This window comes from Ceratosolen solmsi, unplaced genomic scaffold, assembly GCF_000503995.2.
Source record: "Ceratosolen solmsi marchali unplaced genomic scaffold, CerSol_1.0 scaffold61, whole genome shotgun sequence".
NCBI classification, from domain to species: Eukaryota; Metazoa; Arthropoda; class Insecta; order Hymenoptera; family Agaonidae; genus Ceratosolen; species Ceratosolen solmsi.
Genome location: NW_011948435.1, coordinates 1,144,248 through 1,154,347, shown reverse-complemented (window position 1 = coordinate 1,154,347; position 10,100 = coordinate 1,144,248). Strand labels below are relative to the sequence as shown.

Genomic DNA, 10,100 nt, shown 5'->3' with positions numbered 1-10,100 from the left:
ATATATATATATATATATATATATATATATATATATATATATATAGATATTTATAGGCTCAATAATGTCATGGTCTAACAGTAATTTGAATGAAAAATTGAAAAATCAGTTGAAATCATATTTTTGAAATTTTATTTGTCATGTACCAAAATCATTACTCATGATTACTACATTTGTGATAAATCTTAATTATTATATAATAATGTAAAAAGCATCAATAATTGTAAATAATAAGTGTAAATATTATTTATTGGTATATTTTAAAATCAGCAAGCTAATACAAGTAAGTTCAAAATATGTAGATCAATCATCACACACAAATAATAAGGTTATTTTTTCTTCTTCTTCTTCTTCTTCTTCTTCATCTACTTCTTCTTCTACTTCAAGCTTGATTGTTAATTATATCGCATTGTTATTTGTTTAATTAATTTGTGAAAAGTTGGAAATGAAAATATGAGATGTTTAACATTGCATTATATTAGTTACAACATAGTGAATTCGCAGCTTAATTATACTCTTGAAGAGACATTTGTGTGTATAGCTAATTTTGAATTAATTGTTTGTAAATTGAAACTACTACTACTCTTGTAGTAATACGAGTTTGTTTGGTAATCGTGAATCGCGGATGCTTTAAATACAAATACTTGGATGACATATTCATTTAATATCTATAATTCTAAAGAGCTTGGGGGAAATAATTAAGGAAATAAGAGGATACGTTAATGCGAAGATAATTAAATTGTATCCAATGTATTTTAATTTAACAAAATAGGGTTTATTACAATACGCCATAAATGCGTGGTGTAATGTAGATTCAATTTTATTCAAACATGCGTGTATACATAAATATAATATCTGCATTATACGATTATTTAAAAAGTAATGTCATTAATTTTCAAATGCTCGTTTCACTTGACATTTCCAGACCATAGAAATTCTTCATGTAAGAGTGCGCTACTAGTCGTCTCAGAATAATTTGTCGAAATCTAAAATTTAACGGTATTATCGAATTTAATTGGCATATCAATTATCCTTTCTCTTTTTTAAGATTCGGATATATGTATTTCATTTTAGCGTTCTAGTTATACGTTAATAATTGTTGTAACTTAAAGCTTAATTGAGATCGTAGATTTACAAATGTAATATGACATTGTCCGAGCAACTGCTTAGTTAATTACAAAGTAGAACTTAACGTACAAATTAATTTACAATTAATTTAAACCATACACGTTTGATCCTTTTCATTTTTAATTTAATTTTAAAATTAAGTTTGAAAACAATATAAACATTAACTCGATATTTTTTAAAAAAAATTACATATATTTTATACGATTTTTTATAGCATATGGTTATTATGTAATATATAATGTATAACGCTTTATCAATACTATTATAATAAAGTATTTATTAACACAAGTATCAAATCAAATGTTTAATTACATTATTTAAACGGGTAAGTGAAATTAAATGCAACAGGTGATCGAGTAAGAAGTTTATAGCCGAGATACGGTAAATGGTTCATACGAGAAACGAGCCCAAGAGAAAATGCAAATATTACTTTCAATGTAAAATCATACATAAATAGGGAATCACGAATTGCTGATCGCGACCAAATCTACCTGTTCTCGTTCTTTAATAATTGACATTTTTTCAATTCTCTAAGCTCTTACTTTCGTCAATTTTTTTTTTTTTTTTCGCGAGTTGACGCGTTTTCCACAATTTATTAACGTAAAATAATTCACGTTTGCTTAATGTAAGTTAGTCGTTTCTGAATTCTCACATGGCTGTTAATTATGAATATGAGCTTGTGCTAAATTTCTTCTAACATACCATAATAATTCCTAATTAACTAATACAAGTAATAACAGTAATAAATCATTGTTAATAGGACTTGCTCGTAAGGATCGATCGACATTTATTGCGTGCGACATGAGTAAAGATCCGTCGTGTTCACAGTGAAAAGTATCGGTAAAAATATAAACGACGAGTCGGGAATTTTGAGAGAAAAGACACTATAATAAATTAGTAGCTGTATGGGAAATTTGTAATGGGAAATTGAACGCACCAAACGAGGACCTGCCCCCCTTCCCTCGCGCCAAAGTCGTTAAAATCGGATTGTATTCACTTTGCAAATGCATCGATCGTTAGCCATTAGACACGAGCCTTCAATGCAATTTCCTAACGGGAGAAAATTTAAATGGCATCTAATACAGAGCAGCGTTGACCTCGGGTGTGGAGCGGAGCTTAGCCCACCTTAAGCCCAAAGGGCCCCCAATCACAGCGTACAAGCGCCATTGATTATCTGAGTCGTGGGCAATGCACGATTATGCGGTCTCGAGGATCGTCGAGCTAATTAAAAAATCCATTTCCCAAGGAAAGTAGCCCACACTCCCCCGCAGATTCGTCGGCTACCGATCGATCTATGCAAGCCGATATGTAATGTATCGACGCTAATAATTTCAGTCGATTGCTGAAAATTGCAAGTACGTATGAAGCGCAGCGATTGAAACGAGATGGAGACAAACGGGACAATGTTGGCAGGGGGAGTGGTGAAACAAAGGCGACTCTAATGCTGGGAGATAGCGAGCCGAGGAGATTGAGTAAGTAGCTGCTCGCGATCTTGGATAGTTTTGGGTGCGATAAGCGTCGTTAAGCGTCGTTAAGCGTCGTTAAGCGTCGTTAAGCGTCATTAAGCGCCATTGCACCGGGGGGTGCCAGTATACGTTGCCCGTTGCGTAGTGGGGTCCGCGCGACTCATTCGACGTACCTGCAAAAAGAGGTGAAAGAGAGAGAGCGAGTGCGCGTGTGTGTGCGCGCCAGCCGGCCAAGTGTCTGGCCAGGACCGCCCGCGTTTACACGCGCAGTTCGAGGCGCGAGTATCGTAACCTGGATGAGAAGCTAGAAGGGAGACTGGAGTAGAGTGAGAGTATTAGGTACGGTACTCGGGGACTGGGGAGAGTGTCTGATTTGAGCGTCGAGTCGCCGCCGCCACCACCGCCACCACCGCCGCCGCCGCCGCCGTCACCGCCGCTGTCGCCGTCACCGTTGCCGTCGTCGCCGCCGTCGCCGCCGTCAGACCGACCAGTGCCGTGAAAGATAATTTTTACGTTTTGCTTTTTATCGAAATCGCTACCCAGTGCGCTGTGGGGCCCGTTACTCGTCGATCTTGTCCTCGTCTTCGACCTCGTCCTCGGCAGCTCGTCACTATGAGCTCGTCGTAATCGTCGCTACGATTTGCTCGAGCATTTTGGTCTTCTCTTCTTTACGCGATATCTTTTTCATTTATTTCTCCTCTCTTTTACTCTCTTTTACTCTCTCTTACTCTCTCTTACTCTCTCTTACTCTCTCTCTCTCTCTCTCTCTCTCTCGCTCGCTCTCTCGCTCTCGCACACCCCATCGACCGTCCCTCTCTGTGCGTTTTAATACCGCTGTAAGTCAGTGGAATTATATCTCTCGACCGCGAGATCAGTGGGTGAGTGAGATTCATTTTTGCGCTACGGAGGAACGCTAAAGGAGCCATGGATGACGATCTGCCAACCGAGTACGATGTCATAGTCGTCGGCACAGGTAAGCCATACATACCAATTACGATATCGATTTTTTCATTGCGTATGGGGTGATGACGACTACTATGCTTAAATAAGTTTCCATTCTTCTGGCTGTCAATACATTTACCCTTTTTGAAGTCTATTGTACTCTCTCATTTTCTTTCATTTTACTTTTCACTTTCTGTCTGTCTGTCTCTCTCTCTCTCTCTCTCTCTCTCTCTCATTCATTCTTTCTTTTTTCTTCTTTTATTTTTTTCTTTATTTTTCTCTTCATTTTTTAATTGCTCGATTGGTGTGTAGGTTTTATTTGCGAGTGCCTCTGTGTGTGTGTGTGTGCGCGCGCGCGCGCGCGCGCGTGTGTGTTTGGTGTTGGTCGGTCCTCTATTTCGACAAAGATACGTCACATCGAACGACCAACACGGAAATGTCGATTTTAGAAGTTAGTCGGTAGTTAATTATCAAACTGCGTTTTACCGAAAGAATTAATGTTCCTATTATTATATTTTGATTTTTTTGAACGACTCCTATTCACGAACGTGCTTTTCTAACACCTTGAAAATTATTAGACCGAAGCGGCCTCAACTTTTTTTTTGTTCTTATTGATTTTTTTTAATTGAAAGAAGCAAAATGCATTATTACGTTTAAGGTTTATATTATTTTTGTATTATCTTATCGATATTTCATCGATACATATTACTTTATTTCCCATACTTTCCAAGTATTTAATTTTTTTTGTATTTTATTTTTTCATCAAGCTCTTAACCAATCAATTTATTCTGTTTATAACAATTTTTCATATGCTTATTTTGCATGCATTTCATTACTTATGTTAAGGTATTTATTTAAGATAATTTTTAGGAATGACTGAATCTATCGTTGCTGCTGCGGCTAGTAGAATTGGTAAAAGAGTTTTACATTTGGACAGGTAAATATAAATTTATTTTCATATATATATATATATATATATATATATATATATAATTATTTCATGGAATTAATGATTTTGCAGCAACGAGTATTATGGAGGATTGTGGGCAACATTTAATTTTGATGGCTTTCAAAAATGGATGGAAGATCTTAAAATAAGTAAACACGATTCCAAAGACTTTAAGCCCGATTTAGAAAATGGTGAAACATTTTTAAAAGCTAGCAATCAATATTCTACTGTAGAAAACATTGCGGAAGAATGGTTTATTTCTCAGTATGATATCATTATACGGAAGCATGGATTAAAAAAAATTTCTTTTACATTTTTATCCAATTTTTTTTCAGCGAAGCAGACTTACCCTTAGTTTTGACAAAAGATACCCAAACTGATGGCTCGAACGATACTTCCTCGCTCACGACTGAGAAAACCGATGAGGATAAAAATGATAAGAAGGAAACAAAACATTGGAGTGTAGATCGTATAAAGAAGGAATATAGAAGATTTAATATTGACTTAGCACCAAAGGTTATTTATAATTAATGAACAGTACTAGCATCATCTGTATTTTGTAATTAATTAGGGGGGGGGGGGTTTTTTTTAAAACTTTTCTCTAATTAGAATCTATTTCATTATTGTAGCTTCTTTATGCTCGAGGTGAGTTAGTGGAGCTTTTGATTTCGAGTAATATAGCTCGTTATGCAGAGTTCCGTGCAGTTTCTAGAGTAGCTACTTGCATGGATGGCAAACTCATTCAAGTTCCTTGTTCACGAGCCGATGTATTTGCCAATAAAACTGTGAGCGTTATTGAAAAAAGAATGCTTATGAAATTACTCACTTCTTGTATGGATCAAGGTGCGGATAGTCCCGAGTTTGACGGTAAAGATCAGTGAAATTCAATGAAACCTATTATTTTTTATTTTAAAAAGTCGGTAGATAATTTTAGTGTAATTTTATGTGAACATGTTTTTGATTATCCAATTTAAAAAATTTGAAAGTTACAATTTATAAATTTCAAAAGTCGTTTGCCTTTCTATTATTTGCTTTCTTTGAGTGCGACGATTTTATCGAAATGAAAGAGTATTATCTCTAAGCAATATCCATGTTCGATAGATAACATTTCTAAATGAACGCAAGCTCACATGTTGTTTTCGTATGCATTTGTAGGATACCACGATAAGACATTCTTAGAATACCTGAATACCAAAAATTTAACACCAATTGTTAATCATTATGTGATGCAAGCTATAGCTATGTCTACAGACAAAACGTCATGTAGAGATGGCGTTAATCGTACAAAACATTTTCTAAATAGTCTCGGTCGATATGGAAATACTCCTTTCTTATGGCCTATGTACGGTAGTGGAGAGCTACCACAATGTTTTTGCAGGTAAATTACATGTAAATTCCAACACAATATAGTACGTTATTTCCATTTTTAACGAATTATTATTCAGCTTATTAATCAAATCAATTATCGATCAAATCAATTAATCTAAATATCTTTCAATATGTAATGTCTGTTTACGCTGACAACTATTAAATTATTTTCATAGATTATGCGCTGTTTTTGGCGGAGTTTATTGTCTGAAACGTCATCTGGATGGCGTTGTAGTAAGCGAAGATAAATGCAAAGCTATTTTAACTGGGAAGCAAAGGCTATCACTGGAGCATCTTGTTGTTGGACAAGGTCATCTGCCTCCAGAAATTGTAGCCTCAACTGGCGAAAATCAAATTTCTCGCGGTATTTTTATTACGGATAGGTAGGCTGTTTTTTAATGTAATAATTGATCAAGGAATTATAATTATTAATAATTGTTGTTCAATTTAGATCAATAATGCAAGGAGAGAAAGAAAATTTAACACTTTTATACTATCCACCGGAAGAATCGGATCAAGAAGCTGTAACAGTTATTGAATTAGGGCCATCAACGAATGCTTGTCCCCAAGGACTGTGTAAGTTTTAATTAAATGTCAGATTTGATTTTAAATGTAAATTTGAAATTCATTAATAGGTTGCAATAATTTCAATTTCACCTTTGGAGTTTGATGACAAATCTCTTCTCTAGTTTATCATCAACTTTTTAAATATTTAGTCTCGTGGAATTTGTTTAAATGCATGTTTATTGCTTTATTGGTTTTTTTTTTTATTATTACTACATATATATATATAGTTAAGTTCATGAATCAAATGTATCCTGTCATTTAAGTTGATTTATTAAAGTATGAATTTTTAATATACGTTTGATGGCTTAAAATCCGAAGTCATAAAATCTTTTTTATAATAAAAATATTTTAATCTTTGGTTTGCTAGTTTAAAAATTAAATTAGTAAAAAGCTTTTCCATCTCTTGATCTTCAAAGACTCAATTTATTAAATGTTGATCATAAAAGCAATCGATCAATTTATTTCATTCATTTTTATGATAAATAATTAATTTTATATTTCTAGTTATGGTTCATATGACGTGCAAACGCACAAAAACTGCTCAAGAAGATTTAGCCTACGTTGTTAAAAGATTTTTATGTGCCAAGACTCTTGAAAGTAATGTTTCTCGTACTCCAACAGATTCTCATACACAAACTGTTGCTACAGATCAACATCAAGCTCAGGTAATCATTAATTGGCAGTTTAATATGCTTCCTTAATTCGAGTAATTTTTATAATTTTTTTTTTTTAATTGAATTAATCCTGAATTAATTCTAGGAGGGAGATAAAGGAGCCAATGAAGGCACTATTGAAAACCCAATGCCTCAAGTATTGTGGTCTTTGTACCTTAATTTACCAGCGAGTGATATTAAACTTAACGAGTCTGCACCAAGCAATATTCATCTTTGTTCTGGTCCTGATCTAGATTTAGATTTTGATTTTGCTGTTAATCAGGTAAGTTGATATTAAAATTCTTTATAAAACATTATTATTTCAAATTTACATATTATTATTATAAAAATTGTTTTGTAATTTATGTTTTATCATCACAATACTTAAATAACTAATGTTCTCATTATAATGCATAAAGTTCATTGTTAATTATCAAACTTTGCTTTTTATAGGCGAAAGAAATTTTTAAAGCCATGTATCCAAGTGAAGATTTCTTACCTCGTGCACCCGATCCGGAAGAAATTATTTTAGAGGGAGAAGAGATACCGGGTCCTAAATTTGAGGGTGATAACACATCAGGTGAAAATGAAAAACAAGATGCAGAAAAGGCAGAAAAAGAAGAATAATAAAGAATAAAAAAGAAAAATCGCAGGAATTACGTACTTGCTTAATCTCATTAATTGCTGAATCTTATATTAGATCATTATAAAATATTAAAGTATGAAAATGAAATCTAACATCTTAGTTTATTTATTTTTTAATGCATTTTATTGCATATTTGAAATTATAATGAGATTAGGGAATAGTACTGTAAAAGCTATTTATCACAAAATTAAATAAAAAAAGGTTTGAATATTATTATTTTTTAATTACATATGTTATTTTACATTACGTATTCTATTTGTGAAACTTGAATGCAAGAAAAGCGAATAATTGATAATTATCTCATAATTCATATCATATGTTTAGATATATATATATACATATATATATATATATATATTTTTTTTTTATTCTTACATATATGCAGATGAATTCAAAACGAATTGGTAGTGCTTTTATTGTATTCATGTGCTTTTTATATTGTTTTACCGAAGAAAGATATTTTGAATTGTAAGCTATTTGTGTAATCTAAAGTAATAATCAAGTCCTGTTATTTGTGTTAGGCAAATAGCTTGCTATTATCCTACTACTAAGTACGACAAATGTAGATCTTTATAATTATAAAGAGTGATCAGTGGCTGTGCTTTATACATTCTTGTACAATGAATTTTTGGCATTGACTGTACGCTTGTGCGTTTTTCTAATTACAAAGGGGAAAAAAATCACTGAATTTTGGAGTATTTTTTCTGTGCACTTATCAAGTTCGCACAATTTTATACTAATAAAATACGTTTTTTTATTTTTTTTTTTATATAAACTTTACTATGACATGCGCATTTTTATAAAGCTGTAATTTAAAATGATATTTCTCATGCACTATCTCTCTTTTATGTCAATGATATACTTTATGATAAAATTGCAATTAATGCAAATACTTTGTAAGGCTGTGAGAAAGTAGACTCTTAAATTCATTGTTCTTATGTGATAAGAATCGATGAAATATGTCACTGTATTAGACTAATTTTTAACGAGACACTGATCACTCCATTTTCTACTTTTGATTAAGAAAATTCCAAAGATATTCAAAATACACGAACATGTCGTGTGAAATATAATGCTTCTATGTTACACAATGAATACTGCAAAATTCATTTAGTAATTTTAGGCATTCCACAAGTTTTTAGTTGTCTATACGACATAAATGATTTCTCTGTGATTTCTTTTGCTTAAATAATTGCTTTTTAATCGATTTCTTGTGTGAATAGCATTATAGTCAAAATGTATTCACAATTTTTTTTTTTTTATTATTTTTTTATTTTTTACCTCTCTTTAGGAATAAAAAAAACTTTATAAACGTTATGTGATATATTTCTATAAAATGTATCAATTTTAACTTATTTATGATAACGATCGTCTTAATATTGCATTTTTTTTTTTTTTTTTTTTTTTTTTTTTAACAATAAAGAAACGTTATGATGATGTTTTGTCTTTATTTCATCCACCCAATGTGCTTCGTAGGATCGAATTCATTATTCAATTATTCATCGGTAATAATTAATTCTTATAATAATTAATTTGAGCATAGTTATGACTCGTCACATCGCATCTAATGTGTAAAAGTTTAAGTTTTTAATCACTCATATTTGCGACGCGTAATTAGAATGTGCCTGAAGGTATATTTAAAAAATTTATTTCATTAGATGAATGAAATATTTTACCGATAAGAGCTGGTAACGCGAGAATGAATAAGCTCGATAAATAAGAAATATAAAAGTTATTACGTGCAATTGATTAATCGATCTAAATAAGCCATTTTGACATTTCAACGAAACGAAAAATCGCGAATAATTGCAAACTCCAATTGATCACTATTAAACATATAGAAAAAAGATCGACTGATTTTTTGAAATTAAAACGATCGAACGTAGTTATTGCATGACTAATAATTTCATTGGTTGACTTGATTAGTTTCACTTGTCACGCAATGTATAAATCGACAGATATCGAATATTGGTTAGTTGTAGACAATATATTGAATATTGAAAGAGCAACATTTTTCTACGCGATATTATTGTTAAAAGTACCGAGTATAGTAAAATTTGAATTTTTAATTTATTTGAGAATTAGTTTTAATGAGTAATTCCGTATGTGATATTAGAGGTGTAATCTCCGTTGATAATAATAGGAAACGTTACTTTTGCGGTTATTTGTGTAAGGCGGCGTCTAATTATTGGAATGAAATGACAGATAGGCTAGCGATGTAATTAATTAATATATCTAGCCGAGACGATGAACCGTTTACGTAAAGACGGGCATTCCAGCTACAAAAAAAAAAAAAAAAAAAAAAAAAAAAAAAAAAAAAACAAAGAAAAGATAAAACTTTACACGAACGAAATCTCGCTTATCCAACGTCAAGTTCGAGG

At 32.0% G+C, this 10,100-nt stretch overlaps 1 protein-coding gene across 3 annotated transcripts; it reads left to right on the top strand.

The window, feature by feature from the left end:
- Window positions 1-3,349: 3,349 nt before the first annotated feature.
- Window positions 3,350-7,946, top strand: Rep (Rab escort protein). Of its 3 annotated transcripts, none has more exons than XM_011502943.1 (11): window positions 3,350-3,567; window positions 4,407-4,473; window positions 4,558-4,737; window positions 4,821-5,001; window positions 5,115-5,352; window positions 5,641-5,863; window positions 6,030-6,236; window positions 6,305-6,429; window positions 6,925-7,085; window positions 7,180-7,356; window positions 7,527-7,946. In XM_011502943.1, the coding sequence occupies exons 1-11, from the start codon at window positions 3,519-3,521 to the stop codon at window positions 7,698-7,700; spliced, it is 1,782 nt and encodes a 593-aa protein (XP_011501245.1). In that variant the 5' UTR covers window positions 3,350-3,518; the 3' UTR covers window positions 7,701-7,946. The 3 variants fall into 3 exon arrangements, with proteins under 3 accessions (XP_011501245.1, XP_011501244.1, XP_011501246.1); XM_011502942.1 differs by having other exon boundaries at window positions 4,558-4,749; XM_011502944.1 differs by lacking the exon at window positions 3,350-3,567 and adding an exon at window positions 4,156-4,194 and having other exon boundaries at window positions 4,558-4,749.
- Window positions 7,947-10,100: the final 2,154 nt, after the last annotated feature.